Below are 23,092 nucleotides of genomic sequence, written 5' to 3'. Positions count from 1 at the left end.
GTCAGTTTCTTGGACGCCCTCTCCAATCCCAGGAGCCCACTGCCTACATGCTACAATGCCACCTTTTCTTTCTATTATCATGGTCTTTTTCATACTATACATTAATTGCTTGTTAGTCATCTCTTGCTTTCATGGCCGGAGATGCTCCGAAGAGGCAGAGCCAGCGTACGTCTGGTTCATTTCTGCACCCTTAGCACTCGGCATATTGCTGGACCAGAGAAGATACCATCCTAACATTTGCAGAAGGAGAAAGTGAAAGAGCTTGACCCAGTTTGAGGCCTGCTGCAAATTGTGTTGAAGAAGAGAACCTGTCCAGACTGAGGAATACTTGCTCAAGCTTCACGACAAGCTCTCTTCACCAAAACTGCTCAGGGCATATTCAAGTCTATGAGGGACCAAGCGATAAGAACACAGGGGCAGGACTCTGGAGAGCAGCTGGCCTCATTCTTCCTGACTGCTAATGTGAATGACCTTTCCAAAGGCTCTAAAGTTCATCCCAGAATGGAGGAAGAGGACGAAAATTAGACCAAGAAACAGGAGATGAAGAGAGTTCTTACTCTGCCATTACAGGGCTGGATCACCTTGGAACTCCCAGTTAAGAGCACAGCTTCCTCATCAGTAAAAAGGGGCTGAGCCAGAGGAACTGAGGTGCCCTTAGCTCTTCCATTCTACGCCGTCGTGGTGCTAGTGGCAACCTGTTGAGGCCCCCGCGTAAGGCTGCGCTCCCACCTGAACAAACCCGCTGATGCCTGGGCAGGAAGACAGTCACAGGACCGTACCATTTTGAATTAGTAGGAAGGAAAAAAGCAGGTACACGAAGTGCCTGGTGTCTTGGCAAGGTTGTGGAAAGTTCTCGAACTGCCTCAAGAAAAACCTGGCGATAGGTATTTTGAAAAAAAATGCAGTGGGAGAGCAGGATTCATGGGCTGTGAGCTGGGGCCAAATTCTAATAACGTTCTGTATGAGTTTAGGTTTGTGCTACCAAACAAAACTCCCTTCCTCACGTGAAACCACCTTAAGTGGTTTGAACTACGATTAATGGGTTCACATTAAGAACCTTGTGAACGATGACCTGAGTATCAGACAAGTTGTTAGGAAAACAAATTATTAGGAACATGAATTTTAACCCAATAGCTAACTGAGGGTGGGTGCTAGGGCCTGAAGTCCGGCCACATGTGGTGCCCTTATGTTTCTCTCGGTTACTGATGGTGAAGACCTAGGTAAATATTTTAAAAATCTAATTAAAAGTAATCCTTTGGTAAAACCATTCCCCTGGCAGTGACCTCCTTTCCAGTTACATCTTTTAAAGCCTTTGAAGAGAGGCTGAGGCAGCCTCAGAAAGCAGGAGAGAGGGAACCCAGCCCTCAGGGCAGGCGAGACAATGGGCAGGTTCCAAGTGAGCCAGTGGAGAGGCAGGACACACACCCCGGCCTTCCTCTGATAGAACCCTTCAGTTCTTAAAACATTCAATGAAAACAGAACAGTGACTAATGAGGAGAGGCTGGTAGGAAACAAACCCGGCAGATGGAAGCCTCTCAACAAAGCAAAGCAACTGGCGCTCAGACGTATTACACAGTCTCGAGGCTCAGGCCTTCGTTGTTTTCCCAAAACAAACTGCTCACTTGCTTGGGCCTTGTGACCGACATACACCTGACAGGCTCCTTCCACAGGAATCCATGCCAGAAATCTGCCCTGATGTCAGGTCGGTCCAAGCCACTCTCTGAAAGCCCACTATGTAATAAGACTGCAGTTTTATTCATCAAATCAAACTAGAATTTAAGACTGGAGGGAGAATTTGACCAGCCAACATCTAACAGCTCCAGCTCTGCTGTCAAATGACTGGGCTGGCTTGGACAAATGTGGCGCTCTCACTCAGGGAAATGTATAAGGAGGCAAAGTCTTTCTACTACAATAGAGGTCATCATACTACCTTGGTGCTCTCTCTCCTGTCGTCAAAAAGCTCCACATTGAAGCATTTGCCGTTAAGGGAAATGGAGGCAGACGGCTCTGAGTTGTGGAATTCGGACAAAGTCAAGTCTCTGAGCTGCTCTTCCAGGGAAAGGACCAGGCCTTCACTCTTCAGCTCTTTCAGATCCAGGGCCTGAGCAGAATCAGACAGGGGAAAGAGCAGATGGGCGGTTGAGGCAGCAAGGCATATGACCTGCCAAAGTGCTAACTGTTTAACACAGCACATGGCAAAATGTCTCATAATCTACCATCAGTATCTCCTCAGGTAAACCCAGATTAAAATGTAATCTTGCAAGCTTTTTCACCAGATCAAAAATAAATCAAGGGACTTCCCTGGTGGCGCAGTGGTTAAGAATCCGCCTGCCAATGCAGAGGACACGGGTTCAATCCCCGGTCCGGGAAGATCCCACATGCTGCGGAGCAACTAAGCCCATGCGCCACAACTACTGAAGCCCGCGTGAGCCTAGAGCCCGTGCTCCGCAGCAAGAGAAGCCACTGCAATGAGAAGCCCACGCACCGCAACGAAGAGTAGCCCCTGCTCGCCATAACTAGAGAAAGCCCATGCGGAGCAACGAAGACCCAACGCAATCAAAAATAATTTTAAAAAAAAGGAATCCATTTAATAAATCAATCAATCAAATGATGGAACTTCTTAGATAATTGCCAGATTGCAAGATCTTTCTATTTTCCCCAGCTAGAACAGTACAGTTAATTAAGTTATTGATAATCAAGATGCAATTTGCTACCAAAAAAAAGATACATTACTATAGCACCTCAAAAGAATAACATACTTCAATAAAAGTTTTTTTAATAAAAGAAAAAATTTTCAAGTACCAGGAGTAGTCCTTTTTCTGTTCATAAAAATAACATATGCTCATTTTAGAAAATCTGGAAAAGTTTAGAAGAGTATAAAGAAAGTAAGAATCCTTGATAACCAAGGAGAAAATAAATTTTAACTGCCAAGAGAAAAAAAAAAGAATAACATATGCCCCCCTTTTTTTTTAAATTGAAGTATATTTACAATATTGTGTTAGTTTCTGGTGTACAGCAAAGTGATTCCCTTATACATAAATACTCACACACACCTATATATTCTCTTTCAGATTCTTTTCCATTAAAGGTTATTATAAGATTTTTTTATTTTGGCTGCACCACGTGGCTTGCAGGATCTTCGTTTCCCGACCAGAGATCAAACCCAGGCCCTGGAAGTGAAAGCACCAAGTCCTAACCACTGGAGCGCCAGGGAATTCCCAGGTTATTACAAGATATTGAGTTTAGTTCCCTGTGCTATACAGTAGGTCCCTGTTGTTTACCTATTCAACATATAGTATTGTGTATATGTTAATCCCAAACTCCTATTTATCCCTTCCTCACCACCCTCTGCTATCCCGTTTGGTAACCATAAGTTTGTTTTCTATGTTTGTGAGTCTATTTCTGTTTTGTAAATAAGGTCATTTGTATCATTTTTTTTAGATTCCACAAATAAGTGATAGCATATGATATTTGCCTTTGATTACTTAATATGATAATCTCTAGTCCCATCCATGTTGCTGCAAATGGCATTATTTCATTCTCTTTTTATGGCTGAGTAATATTCCATTATGAGTATATGTGTGTGTATATACACACACACACACACACACACACACACAAGCACCACATCTTCTTTATCCATCCATCTGTTGATAGACATTTAGGTTGCTTCCATGTCTTGGCTATTGTAGATAATGCTGTAATGAATATGAACATTAGAGTGCATATATCTTTTTGAATTAGTTTTCTCCAGATATGTGCCCAGGAGTGGGACTGCTGGATTATATGGTAACTCTATTTTTAGTTTTTTAAGGGTCCTCCATACTGTTCTCCAGAGTGGCTGCACCCATTTAGACTCCCACCAACAGTGTAGGAGGGTTCCTTTTTCTCCACACCCTCTCCAGCATTTATTGTTGGTCAACTTTTTAATGATGGCCATTCTGACTGGTGTGAGGTGAGGACCTCATTATGGTTGTGATTTGCATTTCTCTAATAATTAGTGACACTGAGCATCTTTTCACGTGCCTCTTGGCCATCTATATGTCTTTGGTGAAATATCTATTTAGGTCTTCTGCCCATTTTTTGATTGGGTTGCTTGTTTTTTTGCTATTAAGCTGTATGAGCTGTTTGTGTATTTCGGAAATTAATCCCTTGTTGGTAGCATTGTTTGCAAATATTTTCTTCCGTTCTGTGGGTTGTCTTTTCGTTTTGTTTATGATTTCCTTTGCTGTGCAAAAGCTTTTAAGTTTAATTAGGTCCCATTTGTTTATTTTTGCTTTTATTTCCATTTCTCTAGGAGAGAGATACAAAAAAATATTGCTGCGATTTATGTCAGAGTGTTCTGCCTATGACATATTCCTCTTAATTACAGATGTGCCTCTATCCAATATCAAGACAACTTTAAATACTTGAGTTTTCATACCTAGACTTAACACTAGTAGTTAAATAAGCTTTATGACATCCTAAAATACCAAAGTATTCATATATGGCTTCCTTTTTAACAAGATGCCATTTTCTATTCTAAACTAAAGCTTATTTAAACAAACCAGGGACTTCCCTGGTGGTCCAGCGGTTAAGACTCCATGCTCCTAATGCAGGCGGCCCGGGTTTGATCCCTGGTCAGGGAACTAGATCCTGCATGCCGCAACTAAAGATCCCGAATGCTGCAACTAAAGATCCCCGCATGCCACAACTAAGAAGATCCCACACCCTGCAACGAAGATCCCACATGCCGCAAATAAGACCCAGTGCAGCCAATTAATTAATTAATTAGTTAATTAAAGAAAAATAATAAAACAAATAATAAAAACTGTTCTCAACATCATGGGAATTATCTCAAGGTCAATAAAGATTAATATAAAATAAAGTAAAATAAAGAGTCTTCTCCTTCCTATCCCACCAGAAAACAAAATACACTCAAACCCCATTTTCCTTGATCCAGCAGACTGGATCCCAGTTTCAGGAGACTGAGGTGGACTTCTCCACAGCCCCTCTGGGGTCCCACACAGGCGGCTTTGCTTACCGACTTCAGTAGAGAAAGATGACAACAACACTGGCGGAGTCTCAGCAACTGTGACAGTATGTGGGCGGTGCTAGATGTCTGCGAGTCTGCTGCCACGGAGAGCCCAGGCCCACTGGACCCAAACTCCTGGGCCACTTCCAAGAAGGAAAACAGACACAGGAAATAATACAGGGTTTAAAACAGAAATATGGGGAAGAACCATGAACTAAATGAGGAGATTTTAAACTTCTTTGATCGGAGGGTCAATCATATAGTTTTAGCTCACTTCTCTACCAATTAGAGAAGTACAAAATACTGGTTTTCTTTATAGACCTACTTGTATTTTAATCAAACAGATTTTGAAAATAACTAAAAAGAAGTTTAGATCACCAGGTCTGGTGCCTGCACGTCAGTGGATTTTACTTTGGTTTGAGATTCCAAGCTAAGGTCAAGTCTCTGCAATCAAGGATTCATGACCCCTCCCCCCCCATTTCTGTAAGTTTACCAGATCTGCATCCACATTCTCATGAGTTTTCTGTATTTGTTAAGTGTCCCACTGCTTACCTCTACTGAATGGATTATCAGGGCTTCTTCCAGATTGGCCGCCCCCACTTTCATGTCTTTTTAGATAGGATTGCAGAGCTGACCTGCCTCAGATTAAACGAAAATGCACATAAAATGGTCGTTAAGACCAAACAGGTTTACAATGGTCAGTGTTTAACTGTGTTTGCGGTAGGACCTTGAAAAATTGTAAAAGCGAACTTGTTAAACAAAGGTAGGCTCACAGCAAGCATTGGGCAAAGGTAATAAAAAATAATTACTTTAAAAGCCAAACCACTTAAAAATGATTAATAAATATTAACGAAGATTAATATCAAATATTAGTATTATATTTAATATCAATTTAATATTAACATGTAATACAGTAACATATTATTTAGTATAAGTTAATATACTATTATAATATTTATTAATAAATATAAGGTATACAAAGAGAAAAAACGTATTTACATTGGAAGTGAGAGGTACCAAATAAATAGGAGAGTAGAAATCTGGAATTCAGGGAAGGATAAGAGCTTTAGAGCAAGTGCAAAGGACAGATGACAAGAAGGATTACTGGGCAGTTTTTTAAAAGTTCCAATGAGAGGCTGGGTAACAGGTCAAAGGTCAGAGATATACTTTCTTAATACAGCCCCATGAGGGACAGAAAGACCTGGTGTACAGTGCAAGGAAGCCAATGGGGAACAGGTTCAATGTGTATGTGAGACAAAGGTGAGCTGAGGAGAGGTGAGGAGAGAGAAAGGGAGGTTTTTAAAAAAAGGAACACAGATATCCAACTTGTCAATAATACCGTAATTACAGTTAGAGGAACCTTGACCCTCGACTCACTCCCAAGCAAGAACAAGAATAAAATAGATGTGAGAAGGTGCTTCTTCATGGCACACACCTTGATCTTGCAAAAAGGACACTATAAACATTTTCTTCATCTTCAGAAAGCTTTAAATGGTGCAACTGAAATTTACGCTGGGGGAGCACCACCTGGAAGAGTAAAAGAGAAAAGCAGCTGGGATGAAGTTATACAAATTAACTGAACATTAGGGAGGACACTCCCCAGAGTTGGCACCAGAAATCTAGTCAGGCTCTGGACAGCAGCTCCCACCCTTTCCTGAAAACAGGACTGCCCTAACACACTGCACACGGGACTGCTGTGACACGAGGGGCAGGACAGCAACCCGAGGGCCTCCTCCTAGGAAAATGGGAGACTCAGAGGCTCCTGAAGCAAAGCAGATGGCGGTTCAAGCCGAGTCAAGGACATGGTCGCCCTCCTTCCTGGCCTCCCCCAGGGACATGTGTCAATGGGATTACCAAGGGCTTGCCGGTGGGGTCCAGCTGGTCTTTTGTTCTCCTCAGCAAAAGGCTCTTGGTTAAAATATTTAACCGTTCTTCTCCTTTCTTTGAACCATTGTCAACCTGACTCCTCCACAGACTGAGTTCATCAAATGGAGAACAACGGAGAAATCTTTTTCATTGGAGAAGGAGGATAGAGAATAGGAAAGAAGCATGGGAGGATGGAGGAAAGGTTCAAAGACAGACATAAGGTGAAAAGCGAATCAGATTTTACATGCCATCCAATCATTTGTAAACGTCAATTTCATAGCAAAACTCTGCTAGACAGAGCAAAAGGATCCAAGTCAATAACCACATAATAAAAATGTGAATTTTCCCATTAACAACGTCTATATCGTCACAACAGGACATATAACCAATAGCTAGCATTCATTCCTAAAACTTCAAAGGCTAGTAAAGAAATTCTTTATCCTCTTATGAGCTGACTTGAATTAAAAAAAGTATCTTAAAATCAGCCTTCCTTTCTGTTTGCTTCAAATAAATTGTAGTCCTGTCCCCAGGCCATATGTTTTAAAGTAGAAGTAGCCCCAAACATTCCTGGGACTGAAGAAAGTTGACTGTTGTTTCCTTTAATTTAATTGGTCCCTTATTTTTCCATATATAGGGGCTGGATGTCATCAAAGTCCTATATCAGCCAATCAACAGATTATATCTCATAAATATTAATTCTTCTTCCCTTTAAAGGTTGACAGGCTTGCCACCTGCTACACAAGATAATCTGGTACACACTGGAGATATGAGATATGAAATAATTATGAAGTGTTACCGACAGGGTTCACATCTACATAATCCAAAGAGTTTTACTCACTTCAGCAGTGAATACATGTCCAACAAGTTGTTCTGAATGGGGGTTCCAGTGACAGCCCAACGGGCTTGGGCCTGGAGCTTACACACAGCCAAGGAAGTCTGCACTCGGGGATTCTTAACATTGTGAGCTTCATCCAATATGATTCGAGCCCAGACTACTCGAAGCAAAGGTGATGAGACACCCTGGAAGAAACACAGGTGAAATCCAATAAGAGTATGGGAAAACGTGCATGTCATCAAGAAGATAAGGGAAAATAACAAGTAGGTATCGAAGACCCGCTCTTACCTTCAAGTCTGAGGGCTTAGATCAGGTACACTGAAATAAGAATTAAGCTTAAGAAACCAAGAGTGGTTGGACAGCTACATATAAAAGAATGAAATTAGAACACTTTCTAACACCATACACAAAAATAAACTCAAAATGGATTAAAGTCATAAATGTAAGACTGGACACTATCAAACTCTTAGAGGAAAACATAGGCAGAACATTCTCTGACATAAATCTCAGCAAGCTCTTTTTTGATCCACCTCCTAGAGCCATGAAAAGAAAAGCAAAAATAAACAAATGGGACCTAATGACACTTAAAAAAGATTTCGCACAGCAAAGGAAACCATAGACAAAATGAAAAGACAACCCACAGAATGGGAGAAAATATTTACAAAGCGACTGACAAGGGATTAATCTCCAAAATATACAAACAGCTGGGGCAGCTCAATATCAAGAAAACAAACAACCCAATCAAACAATGGCTGGAAGATCTAAATAGACATTTCTCCAAAGAAGACATATAGATGGCCAAGAGGCACATGAAAAGATGCTCAACATCACTAATTATCAGAGAAATGCAAATCAAAATTACAATGAGGTATCACCTCACACCCATCAGAATGGCCATCATCAAAAAGTCTACAAACAACAAATGCTGCAGAGGGTGTGGAGAAAAGGGAACCCTCCTACACTCTTGGTGGGAATGTAAATTGATACAGCCACTACGGAGAACAGTATGGAGGTTCCTTAAAAAACTAAAAATAGAGTTGCCATGATCCAACAATCCTACTCCTGGGCATATATCTGGAGAAAACCATAATTCAAAAAGATACATGCACCACAATGTCCAGTGCAGCACTATTTACAATAGCCAGGACATGGAAGCAGCCTAAGTGTCCATCAACAGAGGAATGGATAAAGAAGATGTGGTACATACATAAAAGTCTAGTTTTATATATAAAATACTAAGCCAGAGACACAAAGAACATTTCCTACTCTCAAGGAGCTCACAATCTAGCAGGGGAGAAAAAATAAAACAAGCATAAAGATCATTACACACAATGTATATATAGTAAATCCCACTGGATAATTCAATACAGGACAGTAGGAATCTAGTTGGTCTTGTTCCCTGCAGTACCCTTAATACCTGAAATACCATCTGGCATGGGGTAGCGTTACAACAAAAATAGAAATGAGGTTTTTCCTCTCCTGATAACAAGGAAAATAAAGGGAACAATGAACAGGGTGGAGAAGGAGCATAGACTGGCCTGAAAGAGTTAAGCAATCCTAGTTTTATTTTAACTGTTACTAATCTGCAGTGTCTGTAACTAGATTTGTCCTTCACAAAGCTAACCCCTAACACTCTCTGACTGAATTACATCCTGCACCTAACACTCTCCATCTCCATGGGAATTACATCCTGCACCTGGTGTTCACACTCCCTACACTCCCTTGTAGCAAATCACCCCTTGTAGCGTTCTGCATTTCAGAAAGAAGGTTGCGGGTGGATAACCCAGAGATGAAGAACGGACCCAATTACCAGGTTGCCTGATGCCAGCTGTGACTGTTTTGAAATAATGCAGGAAGAAGAAAAATGCAAGACCTTCACTACTTTGCTGGCCTGCTGTGTTCCCTCTTTGCCTGGCAAAGAATAAGACTACCCTTTCTTTTCTCCTCCAAACTCTGTCTCCGTACTTCTATTCGACATCGGTGCACAGAGAGCCAAGATCTTGGCATCAGCAGATACTCAATATTTGGGGAATTAAAGGGGTGCGCGGTGACATAAGCAAGCACAAGGTGCTAGGAGATGCATTTAACCAGAGGGGGAGGCAAAGCATTCCATTCAGAGGGAGAACAAAGGCACAAGAGCAGGACAGATCTTTGGTACAGCTGAGCATGGGGTGCCACTGGGAGGGCTGGGGTGTGGGGGAAGAAGGCCACACAGGCAGGGCAAGACTGTAAAAGGCCTAATATATCATTTAAAGGGATGAGGGTTTTAGCCTCAAAGCTAAGAGGAATTACTGAGGAATCTGAAAAGTTAATCATCCAAGAGAAGGCAGAGTTGGTCATGAGATAGAGAAGCGTTCTAGATATCGCCCCAAATACAGAAAGCTGTGACTATCCTATTGTACTAAGAATAAAAGCATATGCAAAAGAGTAGTTCTTGGGACAACACTGTATTTTCAGAGGGAAAAAGCCCACAATATCTATGCAATAAAGCCTCTACTCTATGTAACTGAGACTACCCTGGACACAGCAACAAACATTCAGGTTTTTTCCCCTGGTTATCATTTAGCCTCTGGCCCACTGTAGCCTTATTATTTGCAACCCCTTTTCCTAGAAAGTGGAGGAAGGCAGGGAATAATGGCTTCATATGAAAATACTAGTCCTAACACGAAATATAAAACACTTCCTGAGAATATATCCCCAGAACTCTCAAATAAACACTGTAACAAGTGAAGTATATCATATCATTCATGTGTTATGACCACCACCTCAACTGCAATGTAGTTATTGTTTCTAAAACACAGCAAACTACTGCACCATCTCCACCTTTATTGCTGAGGAGGTTGTCTAGAGTTAAAAGAGAAGGGACAGAGGAAAGAACTCTCTGTTTCCACAGGTGAAACAGTTCGAATGTTCATGACCTTATGGGAGGGTACCTTTGCCATCTCTAATGCTGTGAAAAGACTCCTATTAAACGAGCCGCGGTTCCAACCCTACTTCCCTGGCAGCACCCACGTCTCACCTTCACACTGAGGTTTGCACCTGGCATCTCTCCCTCTTGCTTCTTTGTGGGAATCTCCTTGGCCAGAAGGCTGTAGGTAGTGACCACGATGTCATATGTGGAGAGGCTGCATAGATATAACAAAGAGCAAAAGTTAAACCATCCCGCCACGACTCTGACAATGTGAGACAGAACTGGTTCTTTCACAAAAATGCCTACGGCTGGAAGGACAGACAGCAGAACTCATTAATTTATGTCCTTAATTCACACACACATGACTCTGGAGAGGTAAATTTTATACACCTGACTTCCTTATTGCTTACCACTGGTCATTTTTACAGATTATTCGCTATAACTAGAACAGCCTCCCTCTTCCCAGCCAAGTCAGAAAAGACCATCTCTGGTGGGGTCATATTATGCTTGAAGTGATCTGGCAAGAACAGAAAGCCGGGTAGGGTTGGAAGTTAATGTTTAGTTAATTTGACATAGATGACACTAAAGTCCCAAGGAAGTAAGAAACCCTCGAAGTACTGTTCATCTTACAGCAATGGTGTTTTCTCCTCCTCATTCTGTAATGGATTTGTGAAAACCCATTCATCTAGCTTTGACATTTGGGCATAAAGATACATGTTGTACACTTTCAGTTTACCTCACCTATACTCTTTACATGTAAAGATTCTTGATGAAAAGCGCAATTCTTTTTCCAAGGAAGCTTAATATTGTGTACCTGAGAGAACTGCAATAAATACTTTTGATAAAAATGTATTTGGGGGCTTCCCTGGTGGCACAGTGGTTGAGAGTCCGCCTGCCGATGCAGGGGACGCAGGTTCGTCCCCCGGTCCGGGAAGATCCCACATGCCGTGGAGCGGCTGGGCCCGTGAGCCATAGCCACTGAGACTGCGCGTCCGGAGCCTGTGCTCCGCAACAGGAGAGGCCACAACAGTGAGAGGACTGCGTACCGCAAAAAAAAAAAAAAAAAAAAAGCCCCCTGAGCCAAGATGCTGAGCACCTCATACTGACTGCAATATTTCTGCACTTACACTTTTGCATGTTGATCCCGGTTTGGCCCATGATACAGACAGACTCTTAGTTTGTTGCTGCTCACACGTTTCTCCACCTCACTTTTCCAATGATGGATCAGGGAAGCAGGACAGATGACTAGTGTTCCATGGGAAGTGAACTCAGAGGAGTCTTGAGAGGGGAAAAGAAAATCAACACCTCGTTACATTCATTAAATAGTTTTAACTTCTTAAAGGCATTACCTCTTTCCCTTGACTGACACTTATTCCTTCAATCAATATTTTTAACAACTGCTGCTTCTATTTCTACACATAGCTTATACCTTGGAGATATTGAGGGTCTGGATCTAGACCACAGCAATAAAGTGAGTATCACAATAAAGTGAGTCACACAAACTTTCTCGTTTCCCAGTGCATATAAAAGGTATGTTTACACTACACTATAGTCTGTTAACTGTGAAATAGCATTACGTTTTTTAAAAAAGGTGCATAGCTTAATTTGAAAATACTTCATTGCTTAAAAATGCTAACATCATCTGAGCCTCCAGCAAGTCGTAATCTTTTTACTGGTGGATGGTTTGAAGTATTGCAAGAATTACCAAAATGTGACATGGAGACGCGAAGTGAGCGAATGCTGTTGGAACAATGGCGCCAAAAGACTTGCTCAACACAGGGCTGACACAAACCCTCAATTTGTAAAAAACAGTATCTGTGAAGTGCAATAAAGTGAAGTACGCATGAAGTAGAACAGAAAACGGAAGAAATAATCTTTTAACTCAAAACCATTATTTTCCCCTACAAAAGTGGAAGACAGAGAGGCTAAAGAGGGCGAGGAAAGTGGGTAGCACATGACTTCACTTTAAAAACCCAAAAAACCCCAGTGTGCTTTCACAGTGGCCAGAATGTAGAAGCTGGATCATTTCCTAACTCATCCTGAGTTGATTCATTACAAAGGAGTATTATTACTTTTCTCTGAAAAGCGTAACTTAATTACATTCACATTAAAGTATAAGTACAAAATTCCCTAGGTCAAGCGAACATTACTTCGGAACCAGTTAGTGCCGGAGTATTTGTACCACTGCCCCCCATCCTTTGTGTGTGTGCAGGTACGCACATGCTGCTACTACACACAGGGACACAGGGTCCAGCTGCAACAGTGGTCACTAGAGGCCCTGAGAGCAGATGGCCACAGATTCCTTAACTATCTAACCAACTGAGAAATGTACATGTGTACATGGCAATTTACATGTGGTGTTGGCTCTACATAATATATGGGACCTTTAAGGTACTTATACAGTTATTACATTTTAAAAACAGAGGTTGAAATAAGAGAAATTGTCTAGAATCTGGAAACTTCTGGTAGTTCAGAAACATGGAAAACAGTGTCTGCTTTGGTGGCTAAAATCTGAATTTGTCACAGATCTTCTTTCAAAAAATAATATATTAACTAATTTGGATCTATCCTATAGTTATATCCTTAACATTAACAAAAATAATCATTAGGTTTAAACTAAGTTTTCTGGAGCCTTAGCTTTCTCCATGAAATTGTTCCTAATCACAGGTCAAGCTAACCTTATATTAAAAGGAAAAAATGATCACTTCTAGTTAGCGTATTCAGTGTCAGAAATGATACTACAGTAAAGTAGTCTAATGCTAGTTTTCCAATAAATTAAATATGACCAAAGGCATCCTTTCATAGCTGAAAAATTTCCACTCTCCACTGCCTCACGTGATGTAGGAAACAGCAGGTGTTTGAATACCATTTGTGGAAAGCCAAGCCAAAGCCGTGGTTTTGTCCTTTTCTTTGTTTTTCTCTTGATTCTTCTGGGTCAGGATGAGTGCAATCATTGTCAGGGTTTTTCCTAACCCCATATCATCCGCTGGAAAATAAAAACACAAATTGGAGAGGTAACTATTTAGGGCAAAGAAGCAGCTCAGCTTCAAGAGAAGCAGCCCCGGGCAGACACCAGCCCTGGGCCTCTCTGCTGTCAGTGCCATTCCAGTCACCATGCTTTGCCTCCTCTGTTGAAGCCTTTGTCTTTCTTATTAAAATGAACACTAACTCTTGCTATTTATTTTGCGATCTAGGTCAAAGACATTTACTAGGACTTTTGTAAAATTTTAAACTTATTATTTAGATCTTATTCGAGTCTCCGTGTTATATTGTTACTTATCCAATACATTCATTGATATCTCCCTCAGTTTGATGATGTTGCCTAGTCTTATTTATTTCCCTGGAAAAGCAAAAAGGTCCAGTAGATATAGCCTACCACCCACTTTACTACCACACTTTTGGAGTTAAGAGTTAACTCAAGACAGTCCTCCATCCCCTTAACTTATTCGTCAAAGAAGGTCATAAACTAGCAGTTCTTGGGTACCATCATTGTGCCGGTTACTGAGCTTATCCAATTTACTATTTATACCCTATAAAATATTATTATACCCTTTTTAACAGTTTAAATACTCATTCTGACGTAAGCAGAAGTAAAATGTCACAACATGGGCTCTGGTTCAAAGTCTGGTTCTGCCACGGTGCAGAGCTAACACAGCAGCTGACTACTCTCCTTTGGAAGGTCAGCTTACAAGACTGGCCCTTGGCTGGCATCTGGGAACTTGGATTTCAGGAGGGGTCCCCCCCATACTAGTACAGTTTATGCTGAACACCTGCTTTCCTTCTGGAATCTGAAATTTCAGTACCTGCCAGGCTGAAGCTGCCTATGTGACCAGCCCCCAGTAAAAACCCTGGGTACCGAATCACTAACAAGCTTTCCTGGTTGGCAACATTTTACATGTGGAAGACTTAAGCACACACTGAGTGACTCCACTGGGACAGGCCTCTGGAACTTGAACCTGGTTTCCCTCGGACTTTGCCCCAAGTGCCTTCTTCCTTTGCTAATTTTGACCTATATCAAATCAAATCGCTCAATTATTATTCAATTTATTTGACTGTAATAAATTACACCCACGAATATGACTATATGTTGTGCATCCTAGCAAATCATCCAACCTGGAGGTGGTCTTGGAGACCCAGACGCAGCCACTTACTAGCCATAGTGGACATCTGTCATGCTTTCTGGAAGTTGAGCACCTTGGAAAACTTTAGCGAGACGAGTCTGCAAAGCAGAGCCTGGAAAACTTACTTCCTGCCTCTTCTGCAGCTAAGGCACCAGCAGCATGACCTGGCTCTACAGAGCACTTACACTCACACCAGACTTCGATTCAGATGTGAGTAACTTTAGAAAAGAGGCTCCCTGTGAAATGCTTTCTACAGGAAAGGTTGGAGACGGCAGTGTGTGATTTTGGGGCGGCAGTGCTTTCTCCTACTGCTCGATGGCACAGAGCAGCCATGACAGTTCTTACAGGACACTCCGTTGGTGACTCAACTTTGGCCATTGCTCCTAGAAGTCCAGCCCGGCCCTCCACATCTCCCAGAGAGTCTGTGGGCCACCACAGAATAAACCCTCCCTCTGCTTCATGAGCCACAGCCAAGCTCTACTGCCTGCAACCAAGACCTGACTGATCCTATGGCTGTGGACTCTGGAGCACGTGGCTTAAACTTCCCACACCGCAGTCTCCTCATCTGTCAAATGGGGCATTAGAGTACCTACCCAGAGTTGAGAGGACTGAACGAAGCACTGCATTTGTTGGCTCTTAGCCTAACACCAGACTCACCCAGGATTCCTCCTCGTGGCTTCTGACCTTCCCGCCATAGCAGCCAGGCTAATGCCTGCTTCTGGTGTGGCAGCAAAGGGATCTGACAAAGGTAATAACCGAAAGTTAAGTGCCAGTTCCTGATGAGAGGCTATGCAGCAGCCTGGCCACATGGACTCCATACTCTACTTGTTTATTTTCTCTAAGTGACCCTCCCAATATTCTAGTTGTCAGATCAGCCGCTCATTTCGCCTTGAAGTCCTGGACTCCTCCCTCTCACCACACGTCCTGGTCTGCCCCGGACAGTTGTCACTGATGCCAGTTGTCCAGCATGTCTATCAAGAGCCGCCTCTCCCGCTCTCAAGTGAGAGTCCTGCTTTGTCTGCTTTATCAACCCAAGTCAGTTTCTACTGTTTGCAGCCGAGACCTCTGACTGGCCACCTGACTTTTACCAGCCATTCCACTGGCTCTTCCTCATTATCTCTTAAATGTGCCTCTCCTCTCTGTGGGCAATGTCCCAGTCCGCACTGCTAGTCATAAACTGATAGCCCTTTAACTGGGGGCCCACCTTCTAGGCTTTCCTTCCTCCAGTTTATCCTGAACTCTGTGACATAAAAAACCTTCACAAAACATCCCTGCTCAAAATTCTACAGTGATTCCATAATATCTCTTGAGCCATTCCAGTCTAAGTTCCTTCACCAATGCCAGGCTCCACAGCAAGGGACTCTTCCTGCTTAGTTACATCACCTGCTGCTCCCAGCTCAGGCACTGATGTCACCTGATCATCACTTATTAATACCAATCTCTGTATCTTCCCTCTGAGCGCCACTCCCTCTAACTGGAGTATTTGGTTTCTACCCTATCTCTAGGCTTGCGGTTTCTTTAAGGCACAAATAATACTGCTGACCTAGAGTAACTTTTCTTTTATTTCGAATCCCTTTGTACTTTGCATACAGTACACGACAATGCACGTTTTCTTACAGTCATTGTCTAGTTGTCTTACATAGGTTGTACGTGCACTTTCACCCCAGCTAGTCCACTAAGAGCAGCAATTCCTTTGCAACCTTGTGGCACCTACTGAAGCTCAATAAATGGATCTGTTACTGCTACAGACATACATAACTGTATGACTTTAAGAAAAAAAAAAAAAACTGCTGTTTTTTTCTTCCCACTGCTAAACAGAAAAAAAGAAAATACTGCAAGGGAAGCCACTTGAGCATTATCTGTAGAAAAGATATGTCAGAATGGCACTCTGATGGGCACTTTCACAGTAGTTGGTCCCCCTCCTCGTGGGCGCTGGGCTACTGTTATGAGACACTCTGCCCTGTGGGCCTTCCTGGCTCACCTTCAACCCAGCTGGATCCTCTGCCACAGCTGTCTCGCCAGGACGTGACTCAAGTGATCGATGCAGCTCATCAATGGCTTCACTTGTGATTTGCCACACTGCGCGAAGGCGACCTTGGCTCATAGGGCCTGCGTACAAATGGAGGTTACCTAAAAGTGCTGCGAGTATTATGTTCTGGCCAGAGCTGCAAAAAGGCAGTTCATAATTTGCCAGATGATGGACCTGTATGGACTAAAAATTCTTGCCTCCAGATTCTCCTAGACTCACAGGCTTCATTATCCCTAGTCTCTGTTTGTCTGTTATTTTTTAAAATCACATTATCAAGTGTTCTAATAGAGGACAAAATAAAGTATAATAAAAAATAAGATAACCCATAATATTTTTTTCTCTTTCAGCTTTGAAGAGGTGGCAGGGAAGAAGGTAATACCATGAGAATTTTCGAAAAAAAAGACCCCTGGGGCTGGACGCAAAGAAGAAAAGCCAGCAATAGAAGAGGTTGAGCAACAGGGAGTCTGCCGAAGTTTAGGCAGACAGGGAGAGACAGCCCCTACAGTGTGCGTCCCATGCTGCCTGCACAGCACCGAGAATATAATACTTGAGTGCTGGAGCCCACTCATTCTACACAGAGAACTTCTACTGAAGTTCATTAATAAACACAAGCACCTTAGCTGGTTGCAAGTTTAGGGATGAAGTATCCAAATAAGAGATTTCTAAGACAAACAAAAATTAATTATTGACTTAAATGTTAAAATGTTTTTAAATGAAAAGGTATTTTCATGGAATTCTTTCCTAAACATATTACATAACTTCTTACCTTAATAATCCACCATAACTTAATTTCTCTAGGCAACTCCATCACCATGGTGATTACTGAATGACGCTGTCACACAGCAATGTTCTTCAAACAGTCTGGAGCATAGCTATGCTGTGCCACTGGACCAAGTACTTTTTTTCTTTTTTTTTTTAATGGAAGTATAGTTAATTTACAATGTTGTGTTCGTTTCAAGTGTACAGCAAAGTGATTCAGTTACATACACACATATTCTTTATATATTGTTCTTTTTCAGATTCTTTTCCATTATAGGTTATTACAAGATATTGAGTATAGTTCCCTGTGCTATACAGTAGGTCCCTGTTGTTTATCTATTTCATACATGTAAGTATGTTTTCTCTGTGCCCTTTCAAAGAGACCTTTGCTTCATCTGGCACCCCATCTATTCCTCACCCGCTTGTTGACTACTGCCCTCCAACCTTTCTCCCCTCCTTTCCTCCTGTTTTCTTTTTTCTCTCCTTTTCCCTCCCTATATCTCGAGCAGTTCTCAGCTGGGGGAAAACTGGCTTTAGCTTTTCTCCTCGCTGCCAGCCCACTCGAGGTCCTGTGTCCTGGTCAGCAAACCAACCAATCATATTACATAGTTGAGGCTCTACCTGGGCTCTTCATTCTGCGGGTGCTTCTGGATTCATTGTCTTCTGCAGAGTTCAGGATGGAAACACTCATTTAAATCGGGTGGTGCTGCTCTCTGAGTGTACTGGTCACGGTCGCATAGGCCCCTGCTCTACCTCAGTGCGCACGCACACGCACACACACAGGACTAGAAACATATCCACTGGCCTGCCTCCCTCATCATGATACGAGTTCAAGTTTTCATTCACAAACATTTACTGGATGACTCCCATACGCCGACCACCGGGCCGACCGATCAAGGACCGTGAACAAGGTCATTGAACAGGGCAGACAGTCTCAGCCCTCACAAAGATCTAAATTACGCTGTGTATAAACTTAGCTGAGCATCACAAGCTCTACCACACAGGCAACTCAGAATGGTTTCTCCCTTTTCATGGTTACAAAGGTATCTACGAGGCAGCATTTAACTCGTAGGTGTAGCAGTTCCCACCAGGGCCAGGCCCTCGGATCTCACCTCCACAGCACCGATCAGACCCTCCAGCAGCCTCCTGGCGGGCAGCCGTCAGTCCTAGACAACCCAGAGGCTGGAGATCCCGGCCCTGCAGGGGTTTGGGAGGCACCAAGTGGGGAGGATCAGTGGTCGTTTTGGTGAAGTTACTCTGCTGTGGTACTTGAGTGTTACTCTTCTCATTAGTGCCTGCTCAAAAAACAAGGGAAGAACAGATTACACTTCAGAAAAGTGAAGGAATTCTACGCATGAGGTGAGGTCAAGAGAGGGGATCGCCATGAGCTGGGGAAGACTTCTGAGAGAGCACAGCATTTAAACCATTTCTTAAACAATGGGAAAAAGACTTGAGTCCACAGGAAATAGGGGGAAGTTTTTATAAATCACAGGTATAACTTATAAAGGAAGCTCAGTGACAGATAACAAGATGAGCAAGTGAATGAGTCAACCTATTCTTTATTGAAACGCCTCTCGAACGTCTCCTGAAGTTCATGCAAACTGCGGGACTGGGGGCAGAACCCCTTTTACCTTGCTCTGGGGAGAGGGCCAGGGCACTCAGCGCATCCTCCAGCTCCTGAAGTTGCTTGAACAACTTCTGACCCTTGTCTGGAAGAGCCTGGATGTTCACAGATGCCAATGTGCTCTGGAAAACAGATCCTATAACATGGGTCACTCCTCTCAAGTCATTAGAAAGATAGCTTCAGATTAAAATAGCCTAAAATGCTAAAACTCTGAAATCACGGTCTTTTAACTATATGTGTGAAAACCAGAAACTTTTTTCTTTCTAAACCCACGTGACTTACCAAGCCTGAAAATATAAACATAGCAAAAGGCAGAAACTAAACATTCACCACTAAAACCTTTCTCACGTTAATATATTTAACTTGTTTGTGGTGTCCCTTATCTGCCCACAGCAAGCAATGCTCCAAACTTACAAACAAAACACAGGTCAGTAGTACCTTCTTTTGTTTCAGCTGTGTTGTGAGGTACACACGTTGGGCTTCTGGGTCTGAAGATTCTCCCTTCTTGGAAACGCCTGAGTCAGGAGAAATTTTTCTTTGCACACTCTGACCAGGGAATTGAAGGTTCTTCTGTGAGTCTAGAGTCAAGTCAAAGAGCAAGGGGCTCCCTGGCTTAGAGGAAACAAAAACAACATCATCTTCCTCACCGTCACCACTGCTTGTATCGGCGTCTCGCATCTCTCCCTGGGGGTGCCCTGCGGCCAGCGGTGCAGGCTGAGCAGCCGGTCCCTTTGGAGCGGGCGTGCCCCGGGTCTCCGGCTGTGCCTGCAAATGGCCCTGGAGCAGAATTTTATGGAGGGTCTGCGTGCTTGTGTCATTCTTTGCCTTTGTTTCTCTAGCCTCCCAGCTCTTGGGGTGCTCCTTGCTGAGGTGTCCCCCTTTCAGGGACTGGCTTATTGGGTGTTGACTGTGAACAATTCGAGGCAAAGGCTGAGTTTCCTTTTCCCTTGGAGGTTCTGATTCTTTTTGGAGAGAATGCCTCTCACCATTTGACCTCTCCTGAGATGCAGATGGTTCTCTCAGCTCATTCCCACGGACCTGTTTGGATTTCGTCTCAGAAAGGTTTCTTTTGTGCACCCCTTCAACCTCCTTTGCAGCACTATGAAACTCTGTCTTCTCCCCTCGCTGCGTCTCTTGAACAGCCGATTGTTTTTCCTTTACCACCAGGCCAGATGAGAGATCTTTCTCCATCCAGCACTTAGATTCAGGCTTCTGTTCCTTCTTTTGATCCAGGAGTGGATCTCTCTTTTCCCTTTGCTTCTTATCAGCTGTCTTTTCCTCATCTTCACCTTTGATGAACTGCTTCCGGAGGGATGGTTCTTGACTCTTGTCAATTAACTTGAACGGGTTTCTCTGCTGGCTGGAAGGATAACGAGATATCTCAGAGGCATGCTGAGACTTACTGGTTACAGAATGTTCTTCGGAATTAGGATCCTAAAAGCAAAGGAAATAATCTTAATATAAAATATTGAAGCAACCTTAACATCTAGAATACCTTTTTTCAGCGGAAATGGAAACACAGTAAAAGCAGTCCAATTTTTCTGAATGTTCCTAGGATCATTTCTCCCTCTAGAAAGGACTGCCAAACTCACAAAGAATTCGTTTCTTAACAGTACTTTCAATGCTTGGTTCCTTCTCTGTCCGTGATCACTGCTTTTCCAGGCCTCAAGGAACAGTAGTGACCAAGTCAAAGTGTTTTAATGATAGCAATAGCCACAATGTATACTTTTCATGAAAAACTATTCTCTCAAGATGAACTTTTCCCAAAACTTAAACAGTACCCTATACTTGCTTTGATTTTGGCTTTGGAAGGTTTCACGGTGCAAATCCAGAATCTTAAGTCCAAGCTATCTCCCTACAAAAACAAGTTTCATGACCTTGTACAGTCTAGCTCCTCATGTACTGGATTTCTGTAGGGTCTCTCCTAATTCTCACATTCTAGAAGCTTATGAATTATACTCAGCTTATACCAACATCAAATAGATATCAGTCTATAAAAACATGCTGAAGTTAGTCAAGTAAATTTAATTTTTTCCCTAAATAGCAGGATACTAACTATACTTAAGACCCAAATGGTCCTTTGAATTAAGAGTCCCAACAAGGTCTACCATGCTTAAAGAAAAGAACTGTCTTTCAGAGATAGTACAATGAAAACCAGTTTATACCGGACTTCAGGGTCTTTTCAGGCGATCCCACAGATTAAACAATCTTAATAGTCAGGTTTGAAAACAGATGAATAATTCCTACCTGCCATGGGATATTTCCACACCATTGCTTCCCCTCTGCCTTACTTCTAACACATCGGAAGAATAACCTAATGAAGTATAAAACAGAAATAATCAAATTTGTGAAAATACATTAAAACAAGAGATAAATTTGTTTTTAACCCAAGAAAACATCTTACAATTATTTGATACCAGCTTCCAAAGGTCACTTGAAACCAATTACTCTTATATGTACGACAGTTAAAAGTTCTTTATCTCACAGGATATTTATAAGAGCTGAGAACTGAAAGGATACAGATGTCATGGTAACCAGAGGGTATTCATAGATTTATTCTTTTAACTCTACAGAATAACTGACATGGGAACACTGATCAGCAAGGACTGCTAAAATCAGAAAAAAGGAGATAAACAGACATTATGTGTCCCTAATGGGAAGCCATAATACTTCCCATAAAGTAAAAACAAACAAAAAAACCAAGCCACGGACTTCCCTGGTGGCGCAGTGGTTAAGAATCTGCCTGCCAAGGCAGGGGACATGGGTTCGAGCCCTAGTCCGGGAAGATCCCACATGCCGTGGAGCAACGAAGCCTGTGCGCCACAACTACGGAGCCTGCGCTCTAGAGCCTGCAAGCCACAACTACTGAGCCCACGTGCCACAATTACTGAAGTCTGCATGCCTAGATCTTGTGCTCCACAACAAGAGAAGCCACTACAATGAAGAGTAGCCCCCGCTCTCCACAACTAGAGAAAGCCTGCACGCAGCAACAAAGACCCAACACAGCCAAAAATAAATTTAAAAAAAAAACAAGCCAAACCAAAACAAACAAAAACTAACCTGAATCTGGTCAAACTTGGATCCAATTACCGATTTACAGGAAATACAAACAACAGAGGAACACATAAAACTAGACCAGGGGATGTAATCTGCAAACTCTTAACAGTGGGAAATGCTATTAAGATAAACAACTTGATTCCTTCAACAAGTAAATCACAAGGGAGAAAAAAAGATTGGGAGGAACCTACTTAAGAGACTTAAAAAACCTATCAATCAACTGCAATCTGTGGACCTTATTTAGATCTTGACTTAAGCAAATGAACAAAAACTACCAAAAAATAAACTATTTATAACATTTATGAATCTACTAGAAATCTGTACTCCACCTGGTTAAAAAAAAATAGTTCATATCTTTTAGAGCTACACACTGAAATATTTACAGAAGAAATGACATTATCTGGGATCTGTTTCCAAATATGGCAGGAGCTGGGGGGTGGAGTGGGTAGGGTATATATGGAACAAGATTAGCCATGAATTGGTGATTGTTGAAGCTCATGTGCTGTATTATTCTAATTTTGTATATTTTTCCAATTTTCCACTAAGAAAAAAAAGACTGAATACAGACTTACATCCCAGTGCAAGACAGTCCCTGCTCACACAAACACTACCTATACTCCAGCTATCCAGAAATGGCTACCCTGTCCCATCCTCAAACTAAGCCACGCACTCTCCATCCTACTGGACTTTGCATGTGTACCATCCTCCATCCAAAGGATGTCCTCCTTATCCCTATTTGCCCACCATTACCCCATCACCAGCTGTCATAGTCCTACAGGTCCCTCCACACCTAGTTCAAGACATACCTCCTTTGCAAGGTTTTCCCACATCCCCTGCCCTGTTCATTCATTGTACTGCTTCTCTATTTTTGTTGTA

The 23,092-nt window shown here is 42.4% G+C and overlaps 1 protein-coding gene across 3 annotated transcripts in view; it reads right to left on the bottom strand.

Moving 5' to 3' along the window:
• TTF2 (transcription termination factor 2) overlaps positions 1 to 23,092 on the bottom strand; it is a 39,953-nt gene that overhangs the window by 6,201 nt on the left and 10,660 nt on the right. For 2 of the 3 annotated variants that reach the window (XM_024764785.1, XM_024764787.1), the window contains exons 4-18: positions 21,407 to 21,473; positions 19,598 to 20,593; positions 19,167 to 19,281; positions 18,648 to 18,833; positions 16,729 to 16,856; positions 15,405 to 15,486; positions 13,493 to 13,612; positions 11,754 to 11,904; positions 10,735 to 10,840; positions 7,719 to 7,900; positions 6,869 to 7,022; positions 6,450 to 6,541; positions 5,567 to 5,649; positions 5,024 to 5,157; positions 1,931 to 2,101 (exon numbers count right to left, since the gene is read on the bottom strand). In XM_024764785.1, the coding sequence (XP_024620553.1) occupies positions 1,931 to 2,101; positions 5,024 to 5,157; positions 5,567 to 5,649; positions 6,450 to 6,541; positions 6,869 to 7,022; positions 7,719 to 7,900; positions 10,735 to 10,840; positions 11,754 to 11,904; positions 13,493 to 13,612; positions 15,405 to 15,486; positions 16,729 to 16,856; positions 18,648 to 18,833; positions 19,167 to 19,281; positions 19,598 to 20,593; positions 21,407 to 21,473 (2,767 nt within the window). The remainder of the gene's footprint in view (positions 1 to 1,930; positions 2,102 to 5,023; positions 5,158 to 5,566; positions 5,650 to 6,449; positions 6,542 to 6,868; positions 7,023 to 7,718; positions 7,901 to 10,734; positions 10,841 to 11,753; positions 11,905 to 13,492; positions 13,613 to 15,404; positions 15,487 to 16,728; positions 16,857 to 18,647; positions 18,834 to 19,166; positions 19,282 to 19,597; positions 20,594 to 21,406; positions 21,474 to 23,092) is intronic. The other variant, XM_024764786.1, reaches the window with a different exon arrangement.

Source organism: Neophocaena asiaeorientalis, unplaced genomic scaffold (genome assembly GCF_003031525.2).
Source record: "Neophocaena asiaeorientalis asiaeorientalis breed wild unplaced genomic scaffold, Neophocaena_asiaeorientalis_V1.1 scaffold62, whole genome shotgun sequence".
Lineage (NCBI taxonomy): Eukaryota > Metazoa > Chordata > Mammalia > Artiodactyla > Phocoenidae > Neophocaena > Neophocaena asiaeorientalis.
Note: the sequence above shows the minus strand (reverse complement) of the source record. Positions and strands in the feature narration are given on the sequence as shown.